This window comes from Salvelinus namaycush, chromosome 17 (genome assembly GCF_016432855.1).
Source record: "Salvelinus namaycush isolate Seneca chromosome 17, SaNama_1.0, whole genome shotgun sequence".
NCBI classification, from domain to species: domain Eukaryota; kingdom Metazoa; phylum Chordata; class Actinopteri; order Salmoniformes; family Salmonidae; genus Salvelinus; species Salvelinus namaycush.
In genome coordinates this window covers 5,530,573-5,550,444 of record NC_052323.1, presented here as the reverse complement: position 1 = coordinate 5,550,444, position 19,872 = coordinate 5,530,573, and the positions used below count along the sequence as shown (strand labels likewise).

The following is a 19,872-nucleotide window of genomic DNA, read 5'->3' as shown; positions in this document are numbered from 1 at the left end:
CATTTCTAAGTGACACCAAACTTTTGAACGGTAGTGTGTGTATGTACAGTTGAAGTCAGAAGTTTACATACACTTAGGTTGGAGTCATTAAAACTTGGTTTTTCAACCACTCCACAAACTTGTTAACAAACTATAGTTTTGGCAAGTCGGTTAGGACATCTTCTTTGTGCATGACATGTAATTTTTCAAACAATTGTTTACAGACAGATTATTTCACTTATAATTCACTGTATCACAATTCCAGTGGGTCAGAAGTTTACATACACTAAGTTGACTGCGCCTTCAAACAGCTTGGAAAATTCCAGAAATTGATGTCATGGCTTTAGAAGCTTCTGATAGGCTAATTGACATAATTTTAGTCAATTGGAGGTGTACCTGTGGATGTAATTCATGGCCTACTTTCAAACTCAGTGACTCTTTGCTTGACATCATGGAAAATCTTAAGAAATCAGTTAAGAACTCAGAAAAAAAATTGTAGACCTCCACAAGTCTGGTTCATCCTTGATAGCAATTTCCAAATGCCTGAAGGTACCACGTTCATCTGTACAAACAATAGTACGCAAGTATAAACACCATGGGACCACGCAGCCGTCATACCGCTCAGGAAGGAGACTTGTTCTGTCGCCTAGAGATGGATGTACATTGGTGCGAAAAGTGCAAATCAATCTGAGAACAACAGCAAAGGACCTTATGAAGATGCTGGAGGAAACGGGTACAAAAGTATATATATCCACAGTAAAACGAGTCGTATATCGACATAACCTGAAAGGCTGCTCAGCAAACAAGAAGCCACTGCTCCAAAACAGCCATACTACGGTTTGCAACTGCACATGGGGACAAAGATATACATTTTTGGATTGATGTCCTCTGGTCTGATGAAACAAAAATCGAACTGTTTGGCCATATTGACCATCGTTATGTTTGGAGGAAAAAAGGGGAGGTTTGCAAGCCAAAGAACACCATCCCAACCGTGAAGCACGGGGGTGGCAGCATCATGTTGTGGGGGTGCTTTGCTGCAGTAGGGACTGGTGCACTTCACAAAATAGATGGTATCACGAGAAAGGAAAATTATGTGGATATATTGAAGCAACATCTCAAGACATCAGTCAGGAAGCTAAAGCTTGGTCGCAAATGGGTCTTCCAAATGGATAATGACCCCAAGCATAATTCCAAAGTTGTGGCGAAATGGCTTAAGGACAACAAAGTCAAGGTATTGGAGTGGCCATCATAAAGCCCTGACCTCAATCCTATAGAGAATTTGTGGGCAGAACTGAAAAAGCGTGTGTGAGCAAGGAGGCCTACAAACCTGACTCAGTTACACCAGCTCCGTCAGGAGGAATGGGCCAAAATTCACACAACTTATTGTGGGAAGCAACCTGAAACATTTGTCCAAAGTTAAACAATTCAAAGGCAATGCTACCAAATACTAATTGAGTCTGTAAACTTCTGACCCACTGGGAATGTGATGAAAGAAATGAAAGCTGAAATAAAATCAATCATTCCCTCTACTATTATTCTGACATTTCACATTCTTAAAATAAAGTGGTGATCCTAACTGACCTAAGACAGGGAATTAATACGAGGATTAAATGTCAGGAATTGTGAAAAACAGAGTTTAAATGTATTTGGCTAAGGTGTATGTAAACTTCCAACTTCAACTGTATATACACACATGTTATTTTATTTAACTAGCAAGTCAGTTAAGAACAAATTCTTATTTACAATGACGGCCTACTCCGGCCAAACCCCGACGACGCTGGGCCAATTGTGCGGCGCCCTACGGGACTCCCAATCACAGCCGGATGTGATACAGCCTGGATTAGAACCAGGTACTACAGTGACGCCTCTTGCACTGAGATGCAGTGCCTTAGACTGCTGCACCACTCGGGAAACCATTTTTATGTACCAGTCAAAAGTTTGGACACACCTAGTCATTCTTTATTTTTACTATTTTCTACATTGTAGAATAACAGTGAAGACAACAAAAATATGAAATAACACATATGGAATCATGCAGTAACCAAAAAAAGTGTTAAACAAATCAAAATATATTTTAGATTCTTCAAAGTAGCCACCCTTTGTCTTGACAGCTTTGCACACTCTTGGCATTCCCTCAACCAGCTTCATGCAGAATGTTTTTCCAACAGTGTTGGAGTTCCCACATATTCTGAGCACTTGTTGGCTGAATTTCCTTCACTCTGCGGTCCAACTCATCCCAAACCATCTCAATTCGGTTGGGGTCAGCTGATTGTGGAGGCCAGGTCATCTGATGCAGCACTCCATCAGTCTCCTTCTTGGTCAAATAGCCCTTACACAGCCTGGAGGTGTGTTGGGTCATTGTCCTGTTGAAAAACAAATGATAGTCCCACTAAGCACAAACCAGATTGGGTGGCGTATCGCTGCAGAATACTGTGGTAACCATGATGGTTGTGCCTTGAATTCTAAATAAAATCAGACAGTGTCATCAGCAAAGCACCCCCACACCATCACACCTCCTCCTACATGCTTCACGGTGGGAACCACACAAGCAGAGATCATCCGTTCACCTACTCATCTGTTCTCCACCAACGCCGGTTGGACCAAAAATCTAAAATCTGGACTCATCAGACCAAAGTTCAGATTTCCACCGGTCTAATGCAAATTGCTCGTGTTTCTTGGCCCAAGCAAGTCTCTTCTTATTGGTGTCCTTTAGTAGTGGTTTCTTTGCAGCAATTCAACCAAGAAGGCCTGATTCACAGTCTCCTCTGAACAGTTGCTGTTGAGATGTGTCTTACTTCAACACTTAAGCATTTATTTGTGCTGCAATCTGAGGTGCAGTTAACTCTAACGAACTTATCCTCTGCAGCAGAGATAGCGCTTGGTGGTTTTTGTGACTGCACTTGAAGAAACTTTCAAAGTTCATGAAATATTCCGCATTGACTGACCTTCATGTCTTAAAGTAATGATGGACTGTTAAATCAGATCAAATTATATAGCCCTTATATCAGCTGATATATCAAAGTGCTGTACAGAAACCCAGCCTAAATCCCCAAACAGCAAGCAATGCAGGTGTAGAAGCACGGTGGCTAGGAAAAACTCCCTAGAAAGGCCAAAACCTAGGAAGAAACCTAGAGGAACCAGGCTATGAGGGGTGGCCAGTCCTCTTCTGGCTGTGCCGGGTGGAGATAACAGAACATGGCCAAGATGTTCAAATGTTCATAAATGACCAGCATTGTCAAATAATGTGTCAGAAAATAATGGCTGTCATTTCTCTTCGGGTATTTGAGCTGCTCTTGCCATAATATGGACTTGGTCTTTTACTAAATAGGGCTATCTTCTGTATACCACTCCTACCTTGTCACAACACACCTGATTGGCTCAAAAACACATTGAGGAAAGATATTCCACAAATTAACTTTTAACCAGGCACACCTGTTAATTTAAATGCATTCCAGGTGACTACCTCATGAAGCTGGTTGAGAGAATGCCAAGAGTGTGCAAAGCTGTCATTAAGGCAAAGGGTGGCTACTTTGAAGAATCTCAAATCTAAAATATATTTTGATTTGTTAAACACTTTTTTTTGGCTACTTCATGATTCCATATGTTTTATTTCATAGTTGATGTTTTCACTATTATTCTACAATGTAGAAAATATTTTTAAAAAATAAGAAAAACCCTGCAATGAGGTGTGTCCAAACTTTTTGACTGGTACTGTGTATTTAAATAGTATTATGTTTCTCCACAATAAGTGTCAAGGCACAATGGACCTCAGTCCCATAAAGAACCAAGGCCTACTTACTGGAGGTATCTTGTGAAAAATGGGTCACACTGACGCTGACATTTAGGGAGACAATGGAATTTCAGTTAGTTTTCCTTTTTCGCTCCCATTCAGAGAAACACTTTTTTTCCCCGAGCCACGCTGTGTTTTAACAACCTCTTCGCCTGGTCCTTTTATGCTTTTCCAAAATCTCTTCCCACGAACTACAATAATCTCTTCCTAAGAATTTCCCCTTTCCATGGAAGTGGTAAAGAGGAATTATTGCTTGTTTAAATATAAACAAGTGCTGCCCCCATGACCTGAGGTTCCAGTAGCGTTGGTTTACCACAGGGAAACAGAGTGCTGCTGTTCATTGGGGCCTTCCAGTGCCCGAGGAATGTTCAGCGAGAAGCCAGGCCAAAGCTAACCTTTCCTCTCGTGATTTCCACCAGTAAACACTATTGCTGGCCAACAATTGTCTGCCCCAAGTCGAAACATGAATGACATGCCACCTTGTTCTTGCTCTCTCAATCTATTAAATCTCGCAAATATCTGTTTACGGATGGATGGACAGAGGCAGTATTTAGGGATGTATGTACTTATGCATGCTCAGTAGACCGGTAACTGTCAAAATGAAGGAAACACCAACATAAAGTGTCTGGAACTTTATTGGAGGGATGTGACACCATTCTTCTAAGAGAGATGCCATCATTTGTTGTTTTGTTGGTGGTGGTGGAAAACGCCGTATCAGGCGCCGCTCCAGAATCTCCTATAAGTGTTCAATTGGGTTGAGATCTGGTAACTGAGACAGCCATGACAATTGCTTCACATTGGTCACTGAATGGTTTGATGAGCATGAACACTTGTGCCCTTTGGATGGCAGCATTATCAACCTATGGGTGCCAAAATAAATGGCCAAAATAGAGGCCTGCCCAGCATTTTTATATAACATTAAGCATGATGGGATGTTAATTCCTTCATAAACTCAGGAACCACAAATGTGTGGAAGGAACTGCTTTCAATGTACTTTTTATCCCTCATTTACTCAAGTGTTTCCATTATTTTGGCAGTTACCTGTACATAGGGTCCTATAAAATCTGTGCTGCGGAGAACGAGGACAGAAACACAGAATCCAGACATTAAAATGGAATTCAACAATATTCTAAAATGTATTGAACTTAGTAGGAAATCACCTAAATGTATTGAACTTAGGAGAAAATGCATTCATTTGCCATGACATGAACAAACTGCATCAGTAGTTCGTAATTTCCTTCAACTTTCTGAAGAGGCAAAGTGTGGTGTGTCCGTTTTTCTACCACTACCGTTTCCAAAAGCCTTCTCAATATAATATTAACTACAAAGTCGTTTTCGCATCAATTTGCATCAATCCAGTGGACATTTGTTTTGCAAACTCTGTAATCACATGAGCGCTACAGAAATATTGCTAACCAAACAACGGTCTATAGCTGGTGCACAGTTGAATTAAAAGGTACCTACACCACAAAATGTATTTGCTTTTTCCCAGACCTCAAAAGTAGTCTCCTGATATGGTTGTGGACTTAAATGAATAATCATCTAAGTGTGACTTTGACAGAGAAAACCTGAAAAAACAGAAACCTAGAAAAACAAAATGGAGAAAAAACGACATTTGGGAAAAACTAAATAGAATTGATTCAATCCCACTATAGGTTTCCATCCAATTGGCGACAGATTTATGCAAATATTCAAAAAATCTGCATAAAGAAAATGTGAATTTTCCCACCAGTGGTGTTTCCACCAAACTGACTTGTTGCGGGTAAAAGTCAGTGCGCGATGACGTAGCACACAAAAGTACATATCACGTATCGAATAAAAATCGAATGTTCAATGTGTTTCCATTGCATTTTCCACTCTACCGATAATTGTCAGAAAAACTGTTACAAGCATCGATCATCATGTCACCAGAATAAGACCCTCAATATTTATTGGAAAGGAGCATCAAGCGCATCACCTTGCACCACCCTGTGAAGTTCATCATAACTTATTTCATCTGCAGCCTAATAAACTGCATGCCATCCCAACGAGTCGTAGTGGGAGGACCACACACCATATCGTACCGAAACGTCCATTTTGCATCACATTGTGATTTTTTTTTATATGGCATGATATCACTCACAAACTGTGGATGGAAGCGTGGTTAGTGTAGTGTAAAGAAGTCAAATCCCAGGCAATCACCTGTGAAGCCTACACATTCATCAAGATCGGCGATTCCGTCGCAAATACATATTTTTCTGTCAGGTAGTGGATGCATTAGAAAGATTTAAATCCTATCCACATGACTTCATTACAGACAGAATCGCCTGTTCTATAGCGTATGATGTATGGTACTACCACAGACTCCAAAATGAAATGTCAAATGGGAAGGAAACAAATGACAACGCCCAAAAAATGCATCAGTACCATGGAGAAGACAGCAGGCAGCAGAATTGTAGGTTCTACAATATACTCCCCTCCATTGGACATTATAAATAGCACCTCACGATCCAGCCACACCTCTTTTGATGTGCACCCTATGCCGGAGACGAAGCCAAAACACACCTCCTTCCCTTCACTAGAACAGAACAGTTCTACAAGACAAATATACAACTGTAAATACCACAGAGGAAAAACAAATCTACAAATTGAAGACCTTAGGAGAACTCAACATTGCTTTTGGGAACCAATGTTTAAGAGGCACAAATCCTACAGCAAACTGGATTCTTACTAGGTTCTGGATTTAGAGATTTGGAGTGCCTAAAGCATAGTGTTGTATATTGTGTAAGGTAATATTTGATAAGATAATTAGTATTTACTCATTTTAGCTCCGATTAGGATTTATGTAGAATACAGAAAAGTTTACCTAGCGATTTATGGTTCAGATCTGAGATTGTCAAAAAAATCTGTGATGTGAATAAAACATACTAGTAGAAGTATTGTAAACTGTCCTCATCTTCTCTACCCTCGTGACTTTCATGTACATAAATAAAAAATGCATTCATTCCCCATCTTAGAACTTCTGTAGTTCTTGGATGGGATTCTAAGCAATGCAAGTTGATGTTGGTGGGCCAGATTTTAAGGTTTTGGAGTCACTATTCTCTATGGATTGACAATAGTCATTGCGTACATTACTCTTTAACAGGGTACCAAAACCATCAAATCTGTGAGATCCTTATTCTCTGTAAATCTATCTGCTTTATAAAACTCTCTCCCATGATATTTGGCTTAGAGATAAAGGAGAAGAACCAAACAAATATCAAGTCCCATCTGGTCTTTCAGACAATGTCTACGGTCCATCTTGCATTGTATGAGTGATGATTATATACACTGACTGTACAAAACATTATGAACATCTGCTCTTTCCATGACAGACTGAACAGGTGAATCATATCACATTTTATTTGTCACAAGCGACGAATACAACAGGCGTAGGTAGACCTTACCGTGAAATGCTTACTTACAAGCACTTAACTCTATTTCTTGAACTGCGTTGTTGGTTAAAAAAATATTTACTAAATAAATATAAAAAATAAAATAAAAAGTAACAATAAGATTATATAACAATAATGAGACTATGTACTGGGGGTACCGAGTCAATGTGTGGATGTCTAGGTTAGTAGAGGTAATTTCTACATGTAGGTAGGGGTAAAGTGAATAGTCCGGGTGGCCATTTGATTTATTGTTCAGCAGTCTTATGTCTTGGGGGTAGAAGCTGTTAAGGAGCATTTTGGACCTAGACTTGGTGCTCCGGTACCGCTTGCCATGCAGTAGCAAATAGGACAGTCTACGACTTGGGTGACTGGCCTTCCTCTGACACCACCTAGTATACAGGTCCTGGATGGCAGAAAGCTTGGACCCAGTGATGTATTGGGCCATACGCACTACCCTCTGTAGCGCCTTACGGTCGGATGCTAAGCAGTAGCCATACCAAGCGGTGATGGTGCAGCTGTAGATCTTTTTGAGGATCTGGGGACCCATGCCAAATCTTTTCAGCCTCTTGAGGGGGCAAAAGTGTTGTCCTGCCCTCTTCACGACTGTCTTGAAGTGTTTGGACCATGATAGTTTGTTGGTGATGTGGACACCAAGGAACTTGAAACTCTTGACCCACTCTACTTCAGCCCAGTCTGTTTATGGGAGCCTGTCGGCCCTCCTTTCCTTGGAGTCCACTATCATCTCATTTGTCTTGCTCACATTGAGGGATAGGTTGTTGTCCTGGCACCACATGGCAAAGTCTCTGCCCACCTCCCTATAGGCTCCTCGTTGTCTGTGATCGGGCCTACCACTGTTGTGTCGTCAGCAAACTTAATGATGAAGTTGTAGTCATGCTTGGCTACAGTCATGGGTGAATAAGGAGTACAGGAGGGGACTAAGCACGCACCCCTGAGGGGCCCCGGTGTTGAGGATCAGCATTGCATATGTGTTGTTACCTACCCTCACCACCTGGGGGCGGCCCATCAGGAAGTACAGTTGAAGAGGGAGGTGTTTATTCCCAGGGATCTTAGCTTAGTGATGAGATTTGTGGGCACTATGGTGTTGAACGCTGACCTGTAGTCAATGAAATGCATTCTCACATAGGTGTTCCTTTTGTCCAGGTGGGAAAGGGCAGTGTAGAGTGCAATTGAGATTGTGTCATCTGTGGATCTGTTTGGGTGGTATGCGAATTGGAGTGGGTCTAGGGTTTCCGGGATGATGGTGTTGATGTAAGCCATGACCAGCCTTTCAAAGCACTTCATGCCAACCGACATGAGTGCTACGAGGCGGTAGTCATTTAGGCAGGTTACCTTCACATCCTTGGGCACAGGGACTATGGTGCTCTGCTTGAAACAAGTAGGTATTACAGACTCGGTCAGGGAGAGGTTGAAAATGTCAGTGAAGACACTTGCCAGTTGGTCCAGTACACGCCCTGGTAATCCGTCTGGTCCCGCAGCCTTGTGAATGTTGACCTGTTTAAAGGTCTTGCTCACATCGGCTACCAAGAGTGTGATCACACCGTCGTCCGGAACAGCTGGTGCTCTCATGCATGCTTCAGTGTTGCTTGCCTCGAAGTGAGCATAAAAAGGCATTTAGCTCGTCTGGTAGGCTCACGTCACTGGGAAGCTCGCAGCTGGGTTACCCTTTGTAGTCCATAATAGCTTACACACCCTTCCAAATCTGACAAGCATCTGAGCCGGTGTAGTAGGATTCAATCTTAGTCCTATATTGACGCTCTGCCTGTTTGATAGTTTGTCTGAGGAAATAGAGGGATTTCGTATAAGCGTCCGGATTAGTGTCCCGCTCCTTGAAAGCGGCAGCTCAAGCCTTTAGCTCGGTGTGGATGTTGCCTGAATTCCATGGCTTCTGGTTGGGATATGTACATGACCAGTCAAACGTTTGGACACACCTACACAGTGCAGGGTTTTTCTTAATTTTTACTATTTTCTACATTGTAGAATAATGGTATGGTATGGGGGTGCTTTGCTGGTGACACTGTTTTTGATTTATTAAGAAGTCCAGGCACACTTAACCAGCATGGCTACCACAGCATTCTTCAGCGATACGCCATCTCATCTGGTTTGCGCTTAGGGACTATGATTTGTTTTTCAATGGGACAATGACCCAACACACTGTGTAAGGGCTATTTGACCAAGACGGAGTGATGGATTGCTGCATCAGATGACCTGGCCTCCAAAATCACCCAACCTCAACCCAATTGAGATGGTTTGGGATGAGTTGGACTGCAGAGTGAAGGAAAAGCAGCCAACAAGTGCTCAGCATATGTGGGAACTCCTTCAAGACTTTTGGAAAAGCATTCCAGGTGAAGCTGGTTTGAGAGAATGCTAAGAGTATGCAAAGCTGTCATCAAGGAAAAGGGTGGCTACTTTGAAGAATCTAAAATATATTTTGATTTGTTTAACACTTTTTTGGTTTCTAAATAATTCCATGTGTGTTCTCTCATAGTTTTGATGTCTTCAATATTATTCTACAATGTAGAAAATAGTAAAAATAAAGAAAAACCCTTGAATGAGTAGGTGTGTCCAAACTTTTGACTGGTACTGTACGTACGGTCAATGTGGGGACGATGTCGTCGATGCATTTATTGATGAAGGCGATGACTGGGGTGGTATACTCCTCAATGCGATTGGATGAATCACGGAACAATTTCCAGTCTGTGCTAGCAAAACAGTCTGTAGTGTAGCGTCCGTGTCATCTGCCCACTTCCGTATTGAGCGAGTCTCTGGTACTTCCTGCTTTAGTTTTTGCTTGTAAGCAGGAATCAGGAGGATATAATTATGGTCAGATTTTCTCTGTGTGGAGTAAAGGTGGTCTAGAGTTTTTCCCCCCCTCTGGTTGCACATGTGACATGCTGGTAGAAATGAGGTAAAACAGATTTAAATTTGCCTGCATTAAAGTCCCCAGCCACTAATTGCGCCGCTTCTGGATGAGCATTTTCTTGTTTGCTTATGAACTTATACAGCTTGTTGAGTGCGGTCTTAGCGCCAGCATCGGTTTGTGGTGGTAAATAGACAGCTACGAATAATATAGATGAGAACAATTTTGGTAGATAGTGTGGTCTAAAGGTTATTATGAAGTAATCTACCTCAGGCGAGCAATACCTCTAGACTTCTTTAATATTAGACATCGCGCACCAGCTGTTATTGACAAACAGACACACACCCCTGCCCCTCGTCTTACCAAACGTAGCTGCGCTGTCCTGCCAATGCACAGAAAAACCAGCCAGCTCTGTATTATCCATGTCGTCGTTCAGCCACAACATAGTGAAACATAAGATATTACAGTTAATGTCCCGTTGGCAGGATAGTCGACCGTAGATCATCCAGTTTGTTTTCCAGTGAATGCACATTGGCCAAATGAACCGATGGTAGTGGCGATTTACTGACTTGCCTACGAATCCTCACAAGGCAACTCGACCTTCGCCCTCAAAAAATCTTTGTCCAGTTCGAGGTGAGTCATCGCTGTTCTGATGCCCAGAAGCTCTTGACAGTCATAAGAGAAGGTAGCAGCAACTTTATGTACAAAATAAGTTACAAACAATGCAAAAAAACTAAACAAAGTTGCACAGTTGGTTAGGAGCCCGTAAAACGGTAGCCATCCCCTCCGGCACCATTATATTATCCAGTTTGAGTGTGTCAAGAACTGCAACGCTGCTGAGTTTTTCATGCTCAACAGTTACCCGTGTGTCTCAAGAAGTTTCCACCACCTAAAGGACATCCAGCCAACTTGAAACCAACTGTGGGAAGCATTGGCGTCAACATGCGCCAGCATGCCTGTGGAACGCTTGACGCCTTGTAGTCCATGCCCCAACAAATTGAGGCTGTTCTGAGGGCAAAACGGGGTGCAACTCAATATTAGCAAGGTGTTCCTCAATGAAATTCAATTTAGCAGAGATTGAACGGTCCGGGCATGCACAAGTTCTTTAGTGAACAACTCAGGGAAATAAATAAAGTTCTGAGCAGGGTATCACACATCAAAGAGAAACATGGCTATTAAATCATTTCCAGAGGATATGCTTCATAAATTACTTTCCAGTATTCATTGACGTGTAAATTGAGATGGCATATTGGGAGTGGAAGCACTGCAGCACCCAGCCAGTTGTCAATGCCACAAATGTTTTTCATGTACAAAAAATTGGCAGTATCAAAGGTCCCCTCTCAAAAAAGACAGATTTATGATAGTGGATCATAATGTTCTCCAAGGTAGTGATAGGAATATCACTATATATATATATGTTGACTAATAACAGTCTTGGTCAAGGAAGGGAGCATGGCTAGCAAAGGTTCTCAAATTCACTGGATTGGATGTTTTTAGTCTATCTGCAGGACTTTGGAAATTCTACTGTGAAAAGTTCTAATCTAATGACACTTTGGATCATTAAACAATCCAAATGGATAATCTTTCAACTGGAACATGGCTGAAGCTGGTGACATCAGTTGTAGTCACATTCACATGGGCATGCTATTGGTCTTGACAGATGTCATTAAAGCGTAATGAACAGAAACGGCTTCCTCTGTATGGTCTTCTATTGTAGAAATGTGGGTTACAAGTACTAAACCACCAAATGAATTTTAATTATTATAAATGTTTAGGGCAAGTTGTATGAAATGCTCTTAGAATTAAGGTCAGGTCAGGCCTGTATACAGTATGTATGTGTGGGTGGACTCCTTCAATTTAGCATTGAGGACTGCAGATTTAATCTAATGAATATAGCTGGATGTACACAATATACGGTGTAGAATATGGACTCACATTACATCACCTTTATGGTATGAAAGTATTTGATTGAATTTTGGGTGACGAAAGTGTAATGGTTCACGTTGAAGGCCCAATGCAGACGTTTTTATATCAATATCAAATAATTTCTGGGTAACAATTAAGCACATTACCGTAATAGTTTTACAAAAAAAATAACAGCTTTAGCCAAAAACTATTTCTCACGCAATAATTTTGCAAGGACTGTCTGGGAGTGGTCTGAGTGGGGAGGGGAAAACGGAAAACTAGCTGTAATTAGCAGAGAGGTTTGGAACTCTGAGGGCAGTGACGGCCATGGAATTTTGGATGACGGTAATTATCCAGCCAATTGACCGCGGTTACCGTAATAAGATTATATATATATATATATATATATATATATATATATATATATATATATATATATATATATATATATATACTCTGCTCAAAAAAATAAAGGGAACACTAAAATAACACATCCTAGATCTGAATGAATGAAATATTCTTATTAAATACTTTTTTCTTTACATAGTTGAATGTGCTGACAACAAAATCACACAAAAATGATCAATGGAAATCAAATTTAGCAACCCATGGAGGTCTGGATTTGGAGTCACACTCAAAATTAAAAGTGGAAAACCACACTACAGGCTGATCCAACTTTGATGTAATGGCCTTAAAACAAGTCAAAATGAGGCTCAGTAGTGTGTGTGGCCTCCACGTGCCTGTATGACCTCCCTACAACGCCTGGGCATGCTCCTGATGAGGTGGCGGATGGTCTCCTGAGGATCTCCTCCCAGACCTGGACTAAAGCATCCGCCAACTCCTGGACAGTCTGTGGTGCAACGTGGCGTTGGTGGATGGAGCGAGACATGATGTCCCAGATGTGCTCAATTGGATTCAGGTCTGGGGAACGGGCGGGCCAGTCCATAGCATCAATGCCTTCCTCTTGCAGGAACTGCTGACACACTCCAGCCACATGAGGTCTAGCATTGTCTTGCATTAGGAGGAACCCAGGGCCAACCGCACCAGCATATGGTCTCACAAGGGGTCTGAGGATCTCATCTCGGTACCTAATGGCAGTCAGGCTACCTCTGGCGAGCACATGGAGGGCTGTGCGGCCCCCCAAAGAAATGCCACACCACACCATGACTGACCCACCGCCAAACCGGTCATGCTGGAGGATGTTGCAGCCAGCAGAACGTTCTCCACGGCGTCTCCAGACTCTGTCACGTCTGTCACATGTGCTCATGTGCTCAGTGTGAACCTGCTTTCATCTGTGAAGAGCACAGGGCGCCAGTGGCGAATTTGCCAATCTTGGTGTTCTCTGGCAAATGCCAAACGTCCTGCACGGTGTTGGGCTGTAAGCACAACCCCCACCTGTGGACGTCGGGCCCTCATACCACCCTCATGGAGTCTGTTTCTGACCGTTTGAGCAGACACATGCACATTTGTGGCCTGCTGGAGGTCATTTTGCAGGGCTCTGGCAGTGCTCCACCTGCTCCTCCTTGCACAAAGGCGGAGGTAGCGGTCCTGCTGCTCCTACGGCCTCCTCCACGTCTCCTGATGTACTGGCCTGTCTCCTGGTAGCGCCTCCATGCTCTGGACACTACGCTGACAGACACAACAAACCTTCTTGCCACAGCTCACATTGATGTGCCATCCTGGATGAGCTGCACTACCTGAACCACTTGTGTGGGTTGTAGACTCCGTCTCATGCTACCACTAGAGTGAAAGCAACGCGAGCATTCAAAGTGACCAAAACATCAGCCAGGAAGCATAGGAACTGAGAAGTGGTCTGTGGTCACCACCTGCAGAACCACTCCTTTATTGGGGGTGTCTTGCTAATTGCCTCTAATTTCCACCTTTTGTCAATTCCATTTGCACAACAGCATGTGAAATGTATTGTCAATCAGTGTTGCTTCCTAAGTGGACAGTTTGATTTCACAGAAGTGTGATTGACTTGGAGTTACATTGTGTTGTTTAAGTGTTCCCTTTATTTTTTTGAGCAGTGTATATAGACATTTTACCCTTTCCTCCTGCATGTGTGGCCAAATAAATATAAACAGTCTGCGTATCCCCAGAGATGTATACAGTGCCTTCAGAAAGTATTCATACCCCTTGACTTATTCCACATTTTGTTGTGTTACAGCATGAATTCAAAATGGATGACTTTTTTCCCCCCACACACACAATCTCCCATAATGACAAAGTGAAAACATGATTTAGATTTTTTTTGCACATCTCATTTACATAAGTACAGTATTCACACCCCTGAGTCAATAGTTTATAAAATCATCTTTGGAAGCGACTACAGCTGTGAGTCTTTCTGGGTAAGTCTCTGAGCTTTCCACACCTGGATTGTGCAACATTTGCCCATTAAGCTCTGTAAAATTGGTTGTTGATCATTGCTCGACAACAATTTTCACATCTTGCTGTAGATTTTCAAGTAGATTTAAGTTAAAACTAACTCAACCACTCAGGAATAATCACTGTCTTCTTGGTAAGCGACTCCAGTGTAGATTTAGACTGTGTGTTTTAGGTTATTGTCCTGAAAGTGTCTGGAGAGTGGTACTCAGTAATGTGTTGCATTTGCCCCAAACATAACACTTTGTATTCAGGACAACAAGTTAATTGCTTTGCCACATTTTTTGTGTGCCTTGTTGCAAACAGGATGCATGTTTTGGAATATTTGAATTCTGTACAGGCTTCCTTCTTTTTACTCTGTCAATTAGGTTAGTATTGTGGAGTAACTACAATGCTGTTGACCCATCTTCAGTTTTCTCCGATCAAAGTAATTTAAACTAACTATTTTAAAGTCATCACTGGGCTCATGGTGAAATCTCTGAGTGGTTTCCTTCCTCTCCAGCAACTGAGTTAGGAAGGACACCTGTATCTTTTTAGTTACCGGGTGTATTGATACACCATGCTCAAAGGGATATACAATGTCAGCTTTTTTAGGGGGCTGGACATCTGCCAGTCCTCGACTCCGCAGGACACACAATACTTGCAGTCTCCCTCAAGCAGTGGCAGAGAGCAACATATTTGTCTCTGCCCATCAACAACTGGACTCATTCCACAGGAGGATGGTGACAACTTAAAATCGGTGGAATGGTATCAAATACATCAAACCCATGGTTTCCATGTGTTTAACTGCCATTCCATTCACGTCGTTCCAGACATTATTATGAGCCTTCCTCCCCTCGGCAGCCTCCACTTGCCCACTCATTTAGTATCGCTGGACTTGTGGGATGGTGTGCATGCCCAAAGTGAATTTTGTGACATTTGTATAGTGTTTTTCATTGTTTAGTTACTACTATTTGGAGAATTTATTGTGTGGTGTAACACTCTGCAGGTGGCATATGCAATCTACACAGTCCTTTTATATGTATTACTGCTATATTCTGTATCTGTGCCTTGGTGTATTCATTCGGTTTGTGTGTATTCATTACCCGTTTCTGTCCCTTACAGAACCATTCTACTAGCATGCCCATGTACATTGCCATATACCTTTACAAACCATCCCCATGTTCATCTTCTCCAGTGTGTGAATACAGTTCCTGTGTGTGTTAACTCTAGGCTGCTTTATTCCCCTCTAACTGGGACGGTGTCAGAAACCAGAAATATAAGTAGAGCCGGGTCGCCGTCTTTCGAGAAATGTCAGCTCATCTACCAAAGGGAACAGAGTCAATAAAACCAATTAAAAGAATGTGGTAATTATATACCAAATCCTGCCTCTTCCGCTGAAAAAAATAATAAAAAAAGGTCAAACAGACAAAAAAAAAAAAAAAACACCGTCGCTGACCTTTTGCCATTAGTTCTTGTCAGGAACAGAAATAATTTCACTGCACTGCAGGCCATTGCGGATTCATGAAGGGAAGAGCTGTTTACTAAGAGTGAGGCGCACACAACTGCAACATGACAGGTTAAAACAGCAGCCTTCACTTCAGTTTATCGCTTATTGTAAGTGAAAGGTGTGGGTATGAAGGGGGCTCTATATATGTGGTCTGGGATGAGGACATAGAGAAAAAAGTGAAGGGAGGGGGGAGGATGGGGAGAAGGGGGGAGAGAGTAAAATAGACTAATAGGATGCGAGGCATTGGATGTACAAACAGTGAAAGCAATGTGATCCAAAGTTATGTGATCGTTCATGAACTAAATTGGCATTATTGCCACACATCCTGCCAATAGAGCCTGACTGAACCGAGAAAGAAAGGATGGAAGAAACAGCAAAAAAGAGCCACTCTTCCAGCTCTTAATCCATCTTTTATATCCAGTCGGAGGAGAGGAATAAGACATGGATTGAATCCAACCAGGGTCAGCAGGCCATGCTGTGTCTGAGAGTCTAGACGCCATCTGGGCCGAGCTCAATCTCAATCTCACCCAATCAACACCATTAACACTCCACCACCATCCACGTCTTTTTGAAACCTTGTCTGATTGGATCGACAGCAGTGCCAGTGCTAGACAATCACACAGGTGCATCAAACGGCAATCCAGGTCACGATTTCTATTACAACAGCACTTAGCTATGAACTCAGGACAAAACAAACACGTCGAGAGAGGTTTACACATACAGAATAGCAGTGGCCGTTACATAATAGGTAATTATGTAAGGGAGCGTGTGCTGTTTATGTGCTCAGAGGAAAGATGGCTTATCGCTTACCACGGGGAGCAGGGAGTAGCGAATGCTGAAGCCAGGCTCGGAGGGGAAGTACTCATCAGATATGAATCTCACCCGGATCTGACCACCTTTGGACATGTAGCTGGCAGGTACCTGGGACCCGCACCAGCGGCCCAGGATGGTGTCCTCAGACGGCTCCTCGATCTCCACAAAATCATACCTGGAAAAAGGCCAAAGAGAAAGATAGAGACAGAGAAAGAAAAAGAACGAGAGAGAGACAGAGAAAGAAAGACAGAGCTTTGGTGTGTAGTCCCATGAATTCACATTGGAGACGAGACAAAGTTGCCGTGTAATGAAAGCGAACATTTAATGCATATACAGTACCAGTCAAAAGTTTAGACACACCTAATCATTAAAAGGGTTCTTCTTTATTTTTACAATTTTGTACATTGTAGAATAATAGTAAAGACATCAAAACTATGAAATAACACAGAGTGTAGTATTCAAAAAAGTGTTTAACAAATCAAAATGTATTTTATACTTTAAAAACTTCAAAGTAGCCACCCTTTGCCTTGATGACAGATTGCACACGCTTGGCATTCTCTCAACCAGCTTCACCTGGAATGCATTTCCAACAGTCTTGAAGGAGTTCCCACATGCTGAGCACTTGTTGGCTACTTTCCTTCACTCTGCAGTCCAACTCATCCCAAACCATCTCACTTGGGTTGAGGTCGACTGATTGTGGAGGCCAGGTCATCTGATGCAGCACTCCATCACTCTCCTTCTTGGTCAAATAGCCATTACACAGCTTGGGAGGTGTTGGGTCATTGTCCTGTTGAAAAAAAAAAATGATAATCCCACTAAGCGCAAACCAGATGGGATGGCGTATCGCTGCAGAATGCGGTGGTAGCCATGCTGGTTAAGTGTGCCTGGAATTGTGCCTTCTCTTTCATGCTTCACGGTGGGAACCACACATGCAGAGAGCATCCATTCACCTACTCTGCGTCTCACAAAGACACAGCGGTTGGAACCAAAAATCTCAAATTTGGACTCCAGACCAAAGAACACACCGGACTAGTGTCCATTGCTCGTGTTCTTATTGGTGTCGTTTAGTAGTGGTTTCTTTGCAGCAAATCGACCTTGAAGTTCTGATTCACGCAGCCTCCTCTGAACAGTTGATGTTGAGATGTGTCTGTTACTTGAACTCTGTGAAGCATTTATTTGGGCTGCAATATGAGGTGCAGTTAACTCTAATGAACTTATCCTCTGCAGCAGAGGTAACTCTGGGTCTTCATTTCCTGTGGCTGTCCTCATGAGAGCCAGTTTCATCATAGTGCTTGATGGTTGAAGAAACTTAAAGTTCTTGAAATTTTCCGGATTGACTGACCTTAATGTCTTAAAGTAATGATGTGCTGTCATTTCTCTTTGCTTATTTGAGCTGTTCTTGGCATAATATGGACTTGGTCTTTTACCAAACAGGGCTATCTTCTGTATATCACCCCTACCTTGTCACAACACAACTGATTGGCTCAAACGCATTAGGAAGGAAAGAAATTCCACAAATGCACTTTTAACAAGACACACCTGTTAATTGAAATGCATTTCAGGTGACTACCTCATGAAGCTGGTTGAGAGAATGCCAAGCGTGTGCAAAGCTGTCAAGGCAAAGGGTGGCTATGAAGAATCTAAATGTTTCCATATGTGTTATTTCATAGTTTATGTCTTGACAATTATTCTACAATGTAGATTAAAAAAAAGAAAAAATAAAGAAAAACCCGTGAATGAGTAGGTGTGTCCAAACTTTTGACTGGTACTGTACGTTACACACAAAACTGGGAATAGCTGTGTCGATCTAAAGGGGTTTTATGGTTCCTTCACTGAAGCTGGGTGTTTCCTTAGCCATGTAGCACAATCCTATTTCATAAATTGCCTGTGACTTCTTCAAATCAAATCTTATTTGTCACATGCGCCGAATACAACAGGTGTAGTAGACCTTACAGTGAAATGCTGACTTACAGGCCCTTAAACAATGCAGTGAAGAAAATACCCCCCCCCCCCCAAAAAAAAGAGTAAGAGATAAGAATAGCAAATAATTAAAAGAGCAGCAGTAAATTAAATAGCGGGGCTATATACAGGGGGTATCGGTACAGAGTCAATGTGCAGGGGCACTGGTGTCGAGGTAATATGTACATGTAGGTAGAGTTATTAAGGTGACTATGCATAGATAATAACAGATTAGCAGCAGCGTAGAAGGGAGGGGGTGCGAGCAGTTGCCATACCAGGCAGTGATGCAACCCGTCAACATGCTCGCCCATGGTGCAGCTGTAGAACCTTTTGAAGATCTGAGGACCCATGCCAAAACTTTTCAGTCTCCTGAGGGGGAATGGGTTTTGTAGTGCACTCTTCACAACTGTCTTGGTGTTCTTGGACCATGTTAGTTTGTTGGAACTTGAAGCTCTCAACCTGCTCCACTACAGCCCCATTGATGAGAATGGGGGCGTGCTCGGTCTGTCTTTTACTTTAGTCCACAATCATCTCCTTTGTCTTGATCACGCTGAGGGAGAGGTTGTTGTCCTTGCACCACACGAACAGGTCTCTGACCCCCTCCCTATAGGCTGTCTCATCGTTGTCGGTGATCAGACCTACCACTGTTGTGTCATCAGCAAACTTGATGGTGTTGGAGTCGTGCCTGGCATTGCAGTGATGAGTGAACAGAGAGTACAGGAGGGGACTGAGCACTCACCCCTGAGGGGCCCCTGTGTTGAGGATCAGCGTGGCGGATGTGTTGCTACCTACCCTTACCAACTGGGGGCGGCCCGTCAGGAAGTCCAGGATCCAGTTGCAAAGGGAGGTGTTTAATCCCAGGGACCTTAGCTTAGTGATGAGCTTTGAGGGCACTATGGTGTTGAACGCTGAGCTGTAGTCAATGAACAGCATTCTCACATAGGTGTTCCTTTTGTCCAGGTGTGAAAGGGCAGTGTGGAGTGCAATAGAGATTGTATCATCTGTGGATCTGTTGGTGCATTATGCAAATTGGAGTGGGTCTAGGGTTTCTGGGATAATAGTGTTGATGTGAGCCATGATCAGCCTTTCAAAACATTTCATGCCTTCAGACGTGAGTGCTACGGGTCGGTAGTCATGTAGGCAGGTTACCTTAGTGTTCTTCGGCACAGGGACTATGGTGGTCTGCTTGAAACACGTTGGTATTACAGACTCAGGGACAGGTTGAAAATGTCAGTGAAGACACTTGCCAGTTGGTCAACCCATG

At 42.7% G+C, this 19,872-nt stretch overlaps 1 protein-coding gene across 1 annotated transcript in view; it reads right to left on the bottom strand.

Annotated features, from left to right (window-relative positions):
- LOC120061873 (platelet-derived growth factor C-like) overlaps nucleotides 1-19,872 on the bottom strand; it is an 81,013-nt gene that overhangs the window by 8,082 nt on the left and 53,059 nt on the right. Inside the window, 1 exon segment of the mRNA XM_039011652.1 lies at nucleotides 16,647-16,824. Coding sequence (XP_038867580.1) covers nucleotides 16,647-16,824 — 178 coding nt within the window.